The sequence below is a fragment of the Thamnophis elegans genome, chromosome 11 (assembly GCF_009769535.1).
Source record: "Thamnophis elegans isolate rThaEle1 chromosome 11, rThaEle1.pri, whole genome shotgun sequence".
NCBI lineage: Eukaryota > Metazoa > Chordata > Lepidosauria > Squamata > Colubridae > Thamnophis > Thamnophis elegans.
The window spans coordinates 12,981,431-12,997,583 of record NC_045551.1 but is presented as its reverse complement, the minus strand read 5'-3'; the positions used below and the strand labels follow the sequence as shown (position 1 = coordinate 12,997,583).

The following is a 16,153-nucleotide window of genomic DNA, read 5'->3' as shown; positions in this document are numbered from 1 at the left end:
GTGAAAGGTAAGGATGACTACTGCGCTTGTGGTGCAATCAGAACATTGCGTGTGTTGAAGTTGTTTTAACGCAAACCAAAGATGCCTTTTAAAAAACAAGTTTACATCCTATTCTTATGCATGCCAGTGCTGTGTGTGAGGTAATTTAAGGTGGTTCTGACAAGTGTCGTCGGCATCTTCATATCCGGTCACATGGGCGGCAAGCCACTCCCATCCGGTCACATGGGCAGCAAGCCACTCCCACAAAGGAGGCCACACCCACAGAGTAGGTTTGAACAATTTTTGAAACCCACCACTGGTTTACAGATAAGAGAAAACACTAGATCGGGGCTCTCAAATTTGTGGCCTGCAGGCCGGGATGCATCGCACATTGGCCATGTCCACACTCAGTTTTGCAAAGGCGGAGGGAATCCTGATATGTCACGTGATGATGCTATGATGATGAGAGTTTGACATCCCTGCTCTAGATACAAATGACTGCAGGTTCAGTCTTTTTTCTCTTGGATTTACCAAAATCTGGGTTAGGATTACACAAAATTATCCAAGTCCCTGGCTAGCAGGAGCTTGTTCAGATAGAAACCAGCACCTGACGTGGGTAATTGTGGTAACGGTCATAAAATCTGCTTCTTAGAAAATGATACTTTTCTAAAGTTTTATCTTCTGAATTTTCACTACTACACTTTGCTAATTCCATTTTATATGACATAGGTGTTTGAAGGGCTCTTAATAGTTATCTCTGCTTTTGCATCCTGCAACTACATTGAGTACCAAGATGTCCACTCATCCTCCCAGCAAAACCTTGATTCCCAGTTTCTTACCTTGAAATGTATGTACTTTATCAAATCAAATTTCTCTGCATACATCCTAAAGTACTCCATCACTTTACTATGATGCATATAGTTTGGGTATTCCTCAGGAATAGGAAAATCACTAAAACTCATCAGCTCCTTTGAACTATTTGTAGTCAATGATTTGTAAATGCTGCTGTGGCCTTCTGTGACATGTTCCTGCAAGAAATTTGTCATGTTAATAAGAGGGGTTTTACAGACAAGATTTTTGAGACATTTATCTTGAAGGCAGATCAATATGGCCATGGTCTAAATGAATTCTCGCTATGATTTCTTGTCTAATTTATCCCAATAGTCCCAATAGTACTGTTAAATGGAAAAAGGTTTCCTCCGCGGGTTCGGATTTCCTGGCTGGGACAGCGTCACCGGCCGAATGAATGAATTTAGAAACGAAGCAAGCTGCGTTTAAAAACAAATTGTCTTTATTATTTCAGGAAAACAAGACTGACAGTGATGTAGATCAGCGTTCCTGGATGAGCTGACCCCGACATACAGTAAGTGAACATTTTTATACCATTTTCCTCTTTGAAGTCCTTTTGTTTTCTTTGTACTATTGTTTTATCACTTTTTGTGTGTGCCCTTGCTAATGGTTCTAATCCTGTCTTGCATTTTGTTATTCCTCTGCCCTAAAGTAATTCCCATGGGGCAGGGATGAGCCCTAGTGTCTTCTACTGTATTTCCTATTTTTACATCTTTTCCCTGAGCTAATGAATCTCTGTTGTCACTCTGAGCTTTTGCTATTTTAAAGGTAACTTTTTCCTGCACTTCCTAGGTCTTTTGTATTATTTTGTACTCTGCAGCTATTTCTAATTGTCCTGATATCCTGGTAATTATTCTCAGGAGGTTTTCTTTTAGAATGTATGCTGGCTTTGTTATTCTAGTGACTTCCAGTTTGGTTATGGGCTGTACTGGTCTTCCTAATATAACACTGTCTTGGTGAAGTTCCCTTCCTTCAGTACTTTGAAAACATGTCTGACATATTGGAAATGAAAAAAAATAGCACAAGATTTCAAGTTCCAATGTATTTAACTATTAACTATTTATTTAACCATGGTCAATGAACAAAACATTTTTTTTAAAATCATACACAGTAGCTTAGCACAACTAAGACTAAGAGTCATATAAACAGCCATATAAAACCTAAAGCTTTAGAATCACATGCATGCACACAAATGTAGAAGCACACATGCATAACTATATACCTAAAAGAGTTACATTTGGCACAAACTGAGAAGAAAAACTCAGCATATTGTCTCTGTGCCCATCTGCTTGTCGAAAAGACAGGGTATGGCTGGCTGTTTCAGATTTACAAAAAAGGAAACACATTTGTTCATATAGCATTGTGTTAATTTAAAATAATCCAAGGAGGCTGCTGGAAACATATTTATTTAAATTGTAGAATCAGAAGATTTGGGCCACAAAAAGTTCTCTTCAGGAAAGGTTCTGAAATTTCTGGTTTTCATGCTAAATATAATAGTTAAAATTGCACACAATCTGATCATAAACAGTAAAACAGTCAAAAGCTCCCCAACTACACAAATCTTACATCAGTTTTTCCTTTTCATCTTATTGATGTTGCACTGATGATCAAATGGTAGCTCAGCTACCTCATATTTGAATATTACAAGGTAGATAGTTGTTTTTTTATTTACTATCTATCTATTTCTCTTCCCTCCCATCCATATAATTAATAATCAACTAGATATCTCTTCAGAGGTGGGATTCAGCCGGTTAGCACCTATTCGGTTGTTAACTTTCTAATCAGTTTGGAGAACCGGTTGTTGGAAGAAATCTTCTTTTGTTTTTTTCCCACTTTAGAGGGCTAATCCCTGTTGTTTCTAGCCTAATCTTTATTGCCCTGCTTACTGAAACTGCCTCTACAGTTAACCCCTTATTACATTGTAACAGCTAAGACGAAGCGCCCATCAACGTGAGTGACGTTGAGTTGGCCATGTCCACCCAGTCACATGACCACTGAGTCCCACCTGCCCAGCAGATCATTAGGGCAGCGAAAGTATTTGAATCGCATCTCTGTATCTCTTGATAGATAAAAGGGGAAATATCACCCTAATGAGCAGAATCCAAAGTAGGAGATTTTCGAAGAAAAAATTCTTTGATGAAAGAAAAAGGAATACTTGGTTGTTGAGGACAAAAAAAAAGAAGAAGTATTCTAGTGATTCTAGTAGATGGGTTAGTTACATACAGAACAGTCAATATCGCCTATGAGAAAACATACCTGGAATCTCCATAGCCCCCCTATATCCTCACTTCTCTCAAAACATGTTGGCTGAAGACCCTCATCCAAACAGCATTTAATGGCCGTAAGGCCACTCGCCCCAGCTCCAATGATGGCTACTCTCTTGGCCATTCTGTTCTGCAACAGGGAGGAACAAGCCATTATATTTTTCTTTCACAGATTCTTAAAAACTATATTTCACCAAATCAAATCAATACGCAGCAAACAACGCATAACCACAGCCTGTCCAACTAACACTTGTGGTACAAATTGTAGAATTAATATGTTGCCAGCTGTATTTCAGCTGTACTTTCACCAGTGAAAGTCTGGAAAAATCATGCAGGATTCGATATTTATTTTTAATCAATGCGCACACTTGGAAAATTCTTCATTTTGATTTAGGAAGCGGAAATGGCACATTTGTGTGGCTCTGTAAAAATAAAAATAAAAATTCAGTCTAAATTTAAGTCAGCATAAAGTTTTGCTGCCGTGTTTGTCATATCCTCAACTTACAACCACAATTGAGACCAGAATTCCATTTTTGTGTAAGACAGTTGTTAAGTGAGTCACACCCAATTTTACTACCTTTTTCATCATGATTATTAAGAAAATCGCTTAATTTTAATTAATAACACTCTTGTTAAGTGTTAGGACTTGGCTTCCCCCATTGACTGTTTGTTGGAAAGTGCCTGGGAAGGTCGCAAATGGCGGTCACGTCCAAATTTTGATCACGTGACTGTGGGGATGCTTCAATGGGTTCACCGACAAATGTGCGCTAGACAAAATCACGCCGACAAAACCGTGCCGACAAATGCACGCCGACAAAAGCGCGCCATCAACAAACAACATAGTGGGACGCGAAAACGTCATAACCCTAAGCCTAAGCCTAAGCCTAAGCCTAAGCCTAAGCCTAAGCCTAAGCCTAAGCCTAAGCCTAAGCCTAAGCCTAAGCCTAAGCCTAAGCCTAAGCCTAAGCCTAAGCCTAAGCCTAAGCCTAAGCCTAAGCCTAAGCCTAAGCCTAAGCCTAAGCCTAACCTAAGCCTAAGCCTAAGCCTAACCATAATCACGCTTTTGTTGGCGCGGTTTTGTTGGTGCAGTTTTGTTGGTGCACATTTGTCTAGCGCGCATTTGTCGGGTCACGGCTTCAATGGTTGTAAGTGCGAGTGCCAGTTGTAATTCCATTTCTGCGGCAGACGTGATGAACCGCGGCCTCGAAGCTGTTATGGACTGGATGAGGGTTAACAAGCTCGTGCTCAACCCAGAAAAGACCGAGTGGCTGTTGTGTTTCCCTCCCAGAGATTCGACCAATATTCCATCACTCAGGCTGGGGGGTCAAATTCTACACCCCTCAGAGAGGGTTCGCAACTTGGGAGTCCTCCTGGACTCACAGCTATCGTTTGACCACCATTTAATGGCTGTGACCAGGGGGGCATTCGCCCAGGTTCGCCTGGTGCGCCAGTTGCGACCCTACCTGAATCGGGAGGCTCTCACAACAGTCACCCGGGCCCTTGTGACCTCTAGGCTGGAATACTGCAACGTGCTCTACATGGGGCTGCCCTTGAAGAGCATCCGGCGACTTCAGCTAGTACAGAATGCGGCCGCGCGAGTGATTGTGGGTGCACCTCGGTTCACCCGCATAACACCTATCCTCCGCGAGCTGCGCTGGCTACCTGTCGATCTCCGGATGCGCTTCAAGGTGCTATTAGTCACCCACAAAGCCCTACATGGCAGTGGATCTGGATACTTGAGAGACCGCCTTCTGCCAATTACACCCCTGCGACCAATAAGATCACATAGATTAGGCCTCCTCCGTATACCATCGGCCAGCCAGTGTCGGCTGGCAACTACAAGGAGGAGGGCCTTCTCAGTAGTAGCCCCGACCCTTTGGAACGAGCTCCCCGTAGAGATTCGCACCCTCGCCACCGTCCAGGCCTTCCGCACAGCCTTGAAGAACTGGCTCGCCCGTCAGGCCTGGGGACAAGGATAATTCCCCTCCCGAATGATGAATGTATGTTGTTTATTATTTTATTATATGTCTTACCTTAATGTCTGTATCTCCCCTTCCCCTATTTTATGTGAGCCGCCCTGAGTCCCCTCAGGGAAAAGGGCGGCCTACAAATATTAATAAATCTCTAAATCTCTAAAATCTCCATTTAGCTAGTGGTGCTGTAACTTCAAATAGTCACTAAATGAATGTATAACTCAAGGCTATTTATATATTGATCTTTTCTCCTAAGGCTTCTACACTCTCCAAGCAAGCAGATGGAGGAAGTCAATTGTCTTCCTTCAGCTTCTTCTTTTAATTCAATCAGAGTGCCATCTTTGAAAGATTCAGGTAGGTTTTTAAAATTGGAACTTCAAATGAAAAGGCAATAAGAAAGAGCCAGAATTTTGCACCAATATTTGTTAGAAATAAACAGTACCTATGGTTTTTAGTATCCACTGTAAAAAGCAAATCCTTGGTATTTTTTCACTTAAGGTATTCTGTTAATATGAGCATAATTGGGTTAAAAATTCCTTGCCCACATTTTGTACAACTGCCTAAACAAGGAGTAAGATCTTCTCATGTACTTATCTTTCATTTTTATTTTATTTTATTTTATTTTATTGCACCAGACTGGTATTGGTAGGACCAATATCCTGTTTTTATAAACTCTTTCCATAATAGGAAAAAAAAAATCTTGTTTCTGTGATTTTTGTCTCCCCTTCTCATTCATAACCTATTTATATGATATGATTCATTTTCTCCAATTCTTTAATGAGACTCAGAGCTCTATTATACTTAACCTCAAGTCTCTAGGAGAAACAGAATGTTGAATTCTTACCCTTGCTTTGAAACTGCTCCCAACTCGTCCTTCCTATGTTGCTTCCAAACAACAGGGTTTTTTTATTTTAAAAAGTGAGAGAAACCAATCACAAACATAAATCCTTATAATTTAGCCCTCAGTCTCTACAAACTTACTTACATGGCATATGGTTATCACATAGAAATTCCCTGGGCTTATAGAAAAGGTATAAGAATGCAACTTTGGATAATTCAAGCACAAACACACGGTGGAATGGTCAAAGATGCTTTTAACTGGATCAATAAACTTTAGTACCCGACCAACTGGATTCTGTATATTCCACCCAGAAGCAAAATCAAGCTGAACCAGAAAACAGGTAAAGATATTCACATTTCTTGCCAATGTTTTCAAACCAATTAAGCAATTTACTGGTACACCCACCCACCCCAATAATATTAGCTCTCTTCTATCAGATATTTTGCCCAACTCCCTCCCCCCCAACTCTTAAATCTCAATTTCTGCATGCAGAAAAATAGCTTTATGAACAATCCAAGTGCATCTTTCTTTTAGGTGAGACACCAGTGACAAGTGCAGAGAATCCCAAAGAATCCCTGTAAACTGAGATTCCAATTTCTTTAGATCTCACACTGCTTACTATGATTCACTGCCTTGATTATTGTTGTTCCTGTTTTTTATTGGCGCTTAGGAAGCTTTAAGGGGATGGTTTCGAAAGTTTGTACATTATTTTATTCTCTTTTCATATTATCTTTGTACTGTTGTTATATATGATTATCCCTTTTATTATAATATGTTTTAACTGATTGCCCATTTCCCAGAGAACTCCTAGTATTCACATTCAATAAAAATAGTATAGATCACAAAGGAAAGGAAGGCATCATGGAACAAAAAGACACATAGCTTCTCTGAAATAAGCACGGCAGAGGGAGGGAATACAACAGCAAGCCATGGAAAACACACAACCATACATACAAGCAGAGATAGAAGGAGTCTCCAACAGCTCAGGTGGTGTTCCTCAAGAAGAATGAACCAGTCAGAAGAAATCCAAGGACCTTTGTTAAGTCGTATTTATGGAGAAAGATACCAAGAATTTCAGAATCTTCTGTAAATAGGATGAGTCAGCATATGTTTTTGCCTCTTCCAAGTTGAGATAGAAATGAAAATCCCTTGCAGAGTTGTGCGTTCCTTCTGTTGTATTTTGTAGTGTCTGCTTTGCATAATGCTTTGGGAATAGATATAACTAGTTTCCATTCTTCTTTCCCACTCTATTCTTTCCTTCCTTTTATAATAGTATACTTTATATGTAATGTTACTAAAAGGAGGCTATATTAATATTATTGTCCCCAATATTAGTGGACTAAATATTGGGGAAGGAATGCAAAAAGCACGTGAATCAGCCCTTCCTAAGGGAATCAGCCCTTACGTTTCTGTAGGAAGTTATCACCCTGCCCTCTCCCAGAAAAATGAAATATACTAGGAAATATTGAAAAGGCAGAATATTTCTCTGGATGTAAAAGAAAGAGACATGTTTTAAAAGACAGAATAGCTGCCTGCAGCTTCCTGCCCATCCCCCTTTGTCAATGAGCCATTAAAGTCTGAGATAGTCCACTTTACATAATAAAAGAGTTATCCCCTTCAGCTCCAGAGTGATGGGATTAAGGCAGGATAATATTGGCCCTTTACCCAACTCGCCACATGGCATCTGAGAACTCAACCAAACCTGGATTCAAAACGCAGCCTAGAGAATTGCCCCTACATGGCCCCATGGGAGTCTGACAACCAATCAGAATATAAGCTCAAGATCAAAGGCCAGAGAGGGCATAAAACCAGGGACTTACAGCATCTCAGTCCTGCCTTCTCTTTTCTCCACCAACATTGAAGCATGTGATCACCTTTTCTGTTCAGGACTCAGGCCATGTGGTCCTGTCCACCATTAAAACCATCTTTCCAAGCAGCCTCCATGTCTCCAGTGTCTTTTTCCCCACTTGGAGCCGAACCCAGAAGGATATTTCTTCCAAACATTGGCACCCCAGATGGGACTCCAATCTAGCCTAATCAATGGATATGGCCCAAGTAAGCTTCCCATGCCGGCACAGACCCCATTGAGTCGGTGGGTAGACTTTATCTTGGCCTTAACCATTTGGATGTAGGTTTTAAAGGGGTTTTGAGTTTGAGCTCAAAGGCTGCCTGGAAAGAAGGTGAGTACGTCTAAATTTTAATTCTCTAAAAATTTAATTTTAAAGCATGGGAAATGTATGTATGCCTGCATGTGTGTAACTAGTGTGTGTGAAAATGGATGGAAAAGTGAATGAAATTTTTTTGTTGTTGCTGCTGTTTTTGTCCCATGAGAGCAAAAAGCAAATGCCCATTGTGCGTAAAGAGAGAGGAAAAGAGGAGGTGCGCATACCCGCTGACAACAGGACCCCTCCTGTGTAGCTGTGCGGCTGGTCCTCCCAAGTCTCTCCCCAAGACTTGAAAACTGTTGAAAAGTCCCCTTGAGTAAGGGCGTGAAAGAAGGTTCCCGCGGTGAGGAATGCGAAAAGTCCCTCTGAAGGGCACAAAAAGTCCCTCCGAAGTGCGCGAACCGAGTGCCTCCGAAGGGCGAGAAAAAGTCCCTTTAAAAGGGTGTGAAAAGGTCCTCTAAGGACATGAATTTGAAACGGGGAATACAAAGCGGCAAGCCCAGCTAGGATGAAGTGAGCCCCACATCTGAGCGGGATCATGGAAAGCAGTAGCTCATGGGCGGCCACGGAAACCCCCCTTGGGGAGCTGTTGGGGGCCTGGGATGAAAAGCAGATCCTTGTCCTGTCTGGAATGAAAAAAAAAGGAAAGCAAAACAGATATGTAGAGAAATGGGCTTTGCTGAAAGATGATACAGGAAAACTAATTTGGCTACATAAAGGTACTTAAAAGAAAAGGGAAAATGTTGGGGTTTCTTTCTTTCTCTTGTCTGTTTGTCTCTTTCTCTGTCTTCTATGTAACCACGTGGTTTGTTTGTTAAGATGTGTGTCTTCCCCAATTTAACTGAGATTCATGGCGGAAATGATTATGTGTTTGTGAAACTCATGAGTTTTGTTATCCCCTCTTTGTCTGTGTGTATGTCTAAGTCTTTGTGTGCCCTCAAGGTAATTGTAACTGTAAAACATCTCTCACCCCCCCACTGCACCCCTACCCCCCAGAAAAGAACCTTTCCTCTGTCTGTTTGGCCAACACACAGAGTAAAGAGAAATATGTGTGCTTTCTTCCTTCTCTCTCTCAGTGCTTTGAAGTAACAAACCAGGGAATGTTTTGAGTTCATTTACAAGAAAAGTTTTCATCCTTGCATTTATTGTGTGTTTAAATTATTTTACCTGTTTGTCTCTTTCCTGAAGCATGTGAATCCAGCTTCTCTTTCTCCTCTGTGATATCCCCATATTGTTTATCTGTTTAGTAACTCATATTTTTTTCTCAAACTCTGCCTGCAAGCTATCTACCCCCTCCCTTACCTCTAATCCTCTAAGGATGTCTTTTTGGTGGGGGAGGAGATCTTGTTCCCGTGTCTTTCAGCCCTGCACAGATGAGCAGAGCACATGGATCCAGATGCCTCCAGAGGAGACCCTCCATCTATTTGAGGCAGGAATTGGGTTTGGATCCAGTCCTCCTCTGAATGTCCAGCAATCAGAGTGAAGCCTAACTCACCAGCCTTACCACCAAACCAAGCATGCCACCCTAGCAGACATGAAAGAACCCTGAAGGGGATGAAGAAGTAAAGACCAAAAGACTTTTCAATTCCCAGAAGACAGCTGTAAAGACTATGGGGAGGGTGTAAATTGATTATAAGGTTTTCTTTCTTTGCTTTATTCACAGAAATTGATTGTAACGTTTTCTTTCTTTGCTTCCTTCTCATAAATTCATTGTAAGGTTTTCTTTCTTGTCTCATTTATATTTTAACATTTTAATGTATTCATGTAAGAATTATATTTGAGAATGGCTAGCCCAGCAAGTTCTGGACACCTTAGATTTCTGTCTAGTGGGAGGGAAAATTTGTCCAAAATGTCTGTATTTTCTGTATTGTAGAAGCAGCTACACACACACAGAAAGAGGGGGGGCATTCAGAATTAGATTGAAACTATCTCCTTGACAACTCCACACAAAGCTTCTCCTGGGTTCATTTTTGCCCTGGCACAAAAAAGCCTAAGCAGTGATATCTCCCTTTTAATCCCATAGGGGAGGGTCAATTCTCCTCAGATAATTCCCCCACTTGAAGAGTAGTGGAAAGGATCTTCAAAACCTGAGCCCTGACTGACTCAAAAATAATGCTGCCCCATTGCCCAGTAAAGCAGGATATGTTGCACTGGTGGGCCTCATGAGTAGGAGTCCCCGGGCTCATTGTGTGTAATTTTAAAAATGCTAAATAGTCTGGATTGCACACTAGCTAAACTCAATTTGTCCTCACTAAAATAAGAGCTAGGGCAGGTTCAAGAACCATCCCTTCGAAATGGGCAGCCTGTACTTTTTTAAAAGACAAAACCATACCTGCGAAGAATTTTGGGATTTCTGCTTGCTTGAAACCTGTCTGGAAGCTCACAGAAGTGATATCTGATATTAATTGGCATAGAAAATTGGATACTGTAAATTTCTTTCCAGAAATTGTGCCCTGGTTGCTAGACCTTCATGGTTGAAAGCTCTCTGGGAGCCACTGAAGGGATCCTTCTGCTGTCTCTCTCAATGCCTTTCCATCAGAAGAATTAAGTCTCCCTGATCTGACCAATTTTAACCTTTTGTCAAGAACATGTGCGTTCCACTCACGTGTTTTGGAAAAAAAAGGAGGGATTGTAGGAAGTTATCACCCAGCCCTCTCCCAGAAAAATGAAATATCATAGGAAATATTGAAAAGGCAGAATATTACATTTCTCTGGATGCGAAAAGGAAAAAACATGTTTTAAAAGATAGAATGCAGCTTCCTGCCCATCCCCCTTTGTCAATGAGCCATTAAAGCCTGAGCTAGTCCACTTTATATAATAAAGAGTTCTCCCCTTCAGCTCCAGGGTGATGGGATTAAGGTATGACTAGCCTTCACCCACTCACCACATAGCATCTGAGAACTCAACCAAATCTAGATTCAAAATGCAGCCTAGAGAGTTGCCCCTGCATGGGCCCATGGGAGTCTGACAACCAATCAGAATACAAGCTCAAGATCAAAGGCCAGAGAGGGCACAAAGCCAGAGACTTTCAGCATCTCAGCCCTTCCTCCTCTTCTTCTCCACCAACGTTGAAGCATGTGATCACCTTTTTTGTTCAGGACTCAAGCCATGAGGTCCTGTCCACCATTAAAACCATCTTTCCAAGCAGCATCCATATCTCCAGTGTCTTTTTCCCCACTTGGAGCCGAACCCAGAAGGACATTTCTTCCAACATTTGTAATAGGGATTGGAGACAGTTTTTATGGGGAACATTCAGGATTTCATCGGTGAGGCAGATGACCCATCTATTCCTTTTATGCAGAATTTTTCTACAGATCAGACAAGGTCAGGAATAGTGTCATGCCTTGGAAGCATAACAGATTCCCCCTAACTAATGAGCCTTAAAATCTCTGGATGGGGAATGGCAACATGGACTATGAAATAAATACATCAATTTCTACTTCACTCTAGATTTCCATAGAGAATTAAATGCCCTGAAGCTCCCCTCCTGCCCACTTACGATCCGGATTGAGAATTTGATCTAGAAGGAGACAAGGAAATGTAATATAGTTGTCTACACAAGAATTTGGTTTCTTCTCCATCATTTTTCTCTATGTGGGATTTCTCCAGAAATTCAAAAAAGTAAGGAAAGTGCACAAGAAACCAAATGCCCTGGGAAAATAGCTATTTTGTGATTAATGCCCCATCCTTTAAATCTTCAGTGAGAGGTAGAGCAGCATGTCTATAATGAAGAATTATATTTTATTTCTGCTTTACTGTCTGTTCTGTTGCAATTTTCCAGTGAAACAGAGACCTGCTAATTCAGATAATCTTCTAATAATATAGAGGACCATAATACTATTAATATTAATAATATTAAAGAAAGCTTTTAATATTGCAACCCAAATTGTCTTTAAATCTCTTGAAAACTACAGCAATATATGCACAGTGAGATGTCTTCTCTTTAGTTTTCTTCAAGTTCTATATTTCTCTGAGAAAGAACCTATTGGTTTTACTAGACACAGGGTAGGTTAGAATATTTGCAATTAATTGAAAGGTGACTGACTTTTTAAAATTGCAAAATAAAATTATACACCCAATTTTTATGTCCTCTCCTATCTGGCTCGCCTTTCGTATTTGGATTATGCTCTCTAACTTAACAAGAAGTGTAAAGTCCTTACTAGTTAATGATCATTAAATTACAGACAGAGACAGAGAGGCAGAGACAGAGAGAGACAGAGAAGAGAAGAGAGACAGACAGACAGACAGACAGACAGACAGACAGACAGACTAGTCTTCTGTAAGCAGCATTTCCATCCCGGGCTTTATGGTGTACAGATAAGACATGTGTGCTGAGAATTATGTGAACAGAACAAGTATTGTTATCTTTTGAGATAACTGAGCAATTACTAAATCTTCAGAGTTATTAAAGACTTATTAACACTCAAAAATGAGAGTGACAAGTATTAGGAAAGTCGTGTCAACTCACCTGGATTAACAAGTTCTTTATCAGATGTTGGGGAACCAGGACAACCTAACAATAAATGGGCTATTAGAGCAAACAATACATGGATGGAATTGATGGAATAGCAGACCTAAGAGATATAGTTGGACAAAAGTCGTATGTCCACGCTAAATGAGAAAGTTATTTTAGCAACAGTTCAACATAGTAAAGAGGAACCTTTTCTCACAACTTGAGATAGCCCAATTACTATGTGAATGCCTGGCACTATAAAAAGTTAACAACATACAAAGCATCTTCCTCAATAACTCAATGAGATTATGGAAGACAAGTTTGGGAATCAACTCAAGACAGTTCACATAAGTGGCCATCAAGTGTGGAGAATACCATGGTGATGCAGTATCTCTACCGCTCTTCTACATAGTCTTAAACCCCTTCAGCCAGACAATTACAAGGCCTGGATGCAGCTACAAGTTCAAAAGTGAACTACCATCAGTCACTTCCTCTACATGGCTGTATACTAAGAGTGAATGAGACATCAACTTACCGTATTTTCACGCATATATCCCGCCCACGCAAATAACCCGCCCACGCAAATAACCCGCAGGTTCTCAAGATTTATGTAAAAAAGTTTTTATACACCCCGCCTTCTTATATAACCCGCGATGATTAAGCCATCGGACCTCCCCATTATAACCAATCGACGTTATATGTAAACTTTATTGCTAATTACAATGGTATTACGCGTTACCTTTACTGATATTTATCTTCAATAAACGTGAAATCTTTTTAAAATATAGGCCGTACTGGGAACAATCACAGCACGTCCCTTCCCGATCTCAGCACTTTCCCTCCCCAGCGCCCAGGCTTTCTCCTCCGTTCCCACCTCCCGTCCCTTCCACCATCTCAGCAGTTTCCCTCCCCAGCGCCCAGGCTTTCTCCTCCGTTCCCGCCTCCCGTCCCTTCCCCGATCTCAGCACTTTCCCTTCTCCTCCGTTCCTGCCTGTTCCTGCCTCCCGTCCCTTCCACCATCTCAGCAGTTTCCCTCCCCAGCTCACCCAGGCTTTCTCCTCCGTTCCCGCCTCCCGTCCCTTCCACCATCTCAGCAGTTTCCCTCCCCAGCGCCCAGGCTTTCTCCTCCGTTCCCGCCTCCCGTCCCTTCCCCAATCTCAGCACTTTCCCTTCTCCTCCGTTCCTGCCTGTTCCTGCCTCCTGTCCCTTCCACCATCTCAGCAGTTTCCCTCCCCAGCTCGCCCAGGCTTTCTCCTCCGTTCCCGCCTCCCGTCCCTTCCACCATCTCAGCAGTTTCCCTCCCCAGCGCCCAGGCTTTCTCCTCCGTTCCCGCCTCCCGTCCCTTCCCCGATCTCAGCACTTTCCCTTCTCCTCCGTTCCTGCCTGTTCCTGCCTCCTGTCCCTTCCACCATCTCAGCAGTTTCCCTCCCCAGCTCGCCCAGGCTTTCTCCTCCATTCCCGCCTCCCGTCCCTTCCCCAATCTCAGCACTTTCCCTTCTCCTCCGTTCCTGCCTGTTCCTGCCTCCCGTCCCTTCCACCATCTCAGCAGTTTCCCTCCCCAGCTCGCCCAGGCTTTCTCCTCCGTTCCCGCCTGTTCCTGCCTCCTGTCCCTTCCCCGACCTCAGCACTTTCCCTTCTCCTTCGTTCCTCCAACCCCTCCCCAGCTCGCCCAGGCTTTCTCCTCCGTTCCCGCCTCGGGAGGAACGGAGGAGAAGGGAAAGTGCTGAGATCTGTTAACAGATTAGTTAATCTGTTAGTCGCTGTCGTGTTAAATATTTTCCGTATACCCCGCCCACTTTTATACCCCGCGGGGGGGGGCATGCGGGGTAGGTAAAAACGCACATTGCCTGTGGGTTATATGCGTGAAAATACGGTACTGATTCACATGGGTCTGCAGTGAGGACATTGGGATGTAATTCAGATTGTAGAAGTATGATCAGATAGCAGTAAAAAGGGGGAAGATTGTCAAGACTAATTGGGTAGAATTGCTTGTGGGCCACATAGCAAACATACAGATCAGCTATGAGTATCTTGGTGTTCCACAGTCACATGAGAATCATGTTGACTAGACAAGGAAGACAGCAACATCCAAGGACCACAAAGTACTGTTGGAAGAAATGTCCTTCTGGGTCGAGCTCCGAGTGGGGGAAAAGACACTGGAGACACTAGGAGGACCCAGATTGCTGGGGGAAATATACTAACCCTGTAAACTGCTTAGCACTATAAAGCACTGTGAAGCAACAGGTAAGTCTAAGTGCTATTTCTATTAAAAAATGAAAATGGTACAACAGAATCACAGCAACCCAAACACTGATTACAGTTAGATATCCACTGTTGGCCCTTTATTTCTCCGCAATGATGCCAGTTTACCCCTTGTGAGTCATTTACCTTAGCCTCTAAGTTCTAGGCAAACATTTTAAAGGATCAATAACTTTTTAGGAGCTTCATAATTCAAATAGATACACCTGGATTTTTCAGGTGGAAAATGCCTCTGCAAAGAAGAATCTTTCCCAAAAAGATGTTTGGCATTGTCCAGAAGCTTAGAGCTTGCATGGACATCCCTTCCTATACTATTCCATTTCAGGAATGCTGTTCTAAGGAATACAGAACAAGAATCAGAGACAGAAATATTGGTATAGTTTTTCACCCCTTCCCTTCCAGCTCTTGACCTGTTACTCTTATATTTACACTCCCTCGGCACACAACACACACACACCTCACCTTACTTCTTTTGGCTGTTGCCCTTCTTGTTCTGTCACCTTCTTTAGAGCGCACAAGTGACCCTGGCAAGAAAAGCCAAATGTATTTCCCTGCTGGTTTTGGAGGTTGGCTCTGAAAGATAGGAGGAGTTCCCTTAGAGCAAGATTACATAACTTGTGAGCTGATTGTGCTTCCTAAGGGTTGGCAGCCTTTAGGGAAAGTTCAACACACTACACAACAGGAGAACGAACAGTTCTTTAAAGAAGAATGGGAACTACCTGACTCCTCAGGTGTCTGTTGTTTGTTGATTTTTAACTCGCCTCTAAATGATTAGAATTAGGAATGAGTCATAGGCTGGTCAAGTTTGTTAGGAAATGGCTACTAACTAGGCTAGGTGTCAGCATTCCAAATACCATGCAGAATTAAATCAGAGTCAAAGGCAAAACTATCCTTAAAATTCCAATTTAATAAGACAGGCATGTTGGCATCGTGCTATGGAATTCCAATACTGGAAATGACATCAGAATCCCACCCAGTTAAAAGTTCATGATCTTGTCCCCACACCCACAATCCATCATATGGTCCAATCTTCTTCTTCCACGTGGATGTGAGGGTGATCTGGCTGCGACATCTGTCACCCCATTGATCGCCAGGGTTGATTCGGCTGATCTGGCTGGCTAGGCGGGTGTCCCCTTCCTCCCTCACCACTCCATGTGCGTCCCTCCCGAAGCTGCGCGCTCGGTGGAAGAGGACGACCATCCCAGATAGAAGGAGTGTACCGATCTTCGGTCAAGGGTATACGGTAGCTGCGCTCCCCTGCTAGAACCTCCAAACAAGCTCTTCTTCCACGCTGGCATCTCCACCCAGCTGCTTCCGGTCAGGTGTGAAAGTGCGGAGACAAAGGATGACCTTGGCTTCTAGTAAAGAAT

General features: G+C 42.4%; 1 protein-coding gene across 5 annotated transcripts in view; it reads right to left on the bottom strand.

The window, feature by feature from the left end:
• LOC116514668 (dimethylaniline monooxygenase [N-oxide-forming] 5-like) overlaps positions 1–15,345 on the bottom strand; it is a 30,143-nt gene extending 14,798 nt beyond the window's left edge. For 3 of the 5 annotated variants that reach the window (XM_032226298.1, XM_032226299.1, XM_032226300.1), the window contains exons 1-3: positions 15,246–15,328; positions 3,085–3,222; positions 819–1,007 (exon numbers count right to left, since the gene is read on the bottom strand). In XM_032226298.1, the coding sequence (XP_032082189.1) occupies positions 819–1,007; positions 3,085–3,216 (321 nt within the window). In that variant the 5' untranslated portion in view covers positions 3,217–3,222; positions 15,246–15,328. Of the gene's footprint in view, positions 1–818; positions 1,008–3,084; positions 3,223–12,539; positions 12,585–15,245 lie in introns of all 5 variants that reach the window. The other 2 variants (XM_032226301.1, XM_032226302.1) reach the window with 2 other exon arrangements.
• Positions 15,346–16,153: the final 808 nt, after the last annotated feature.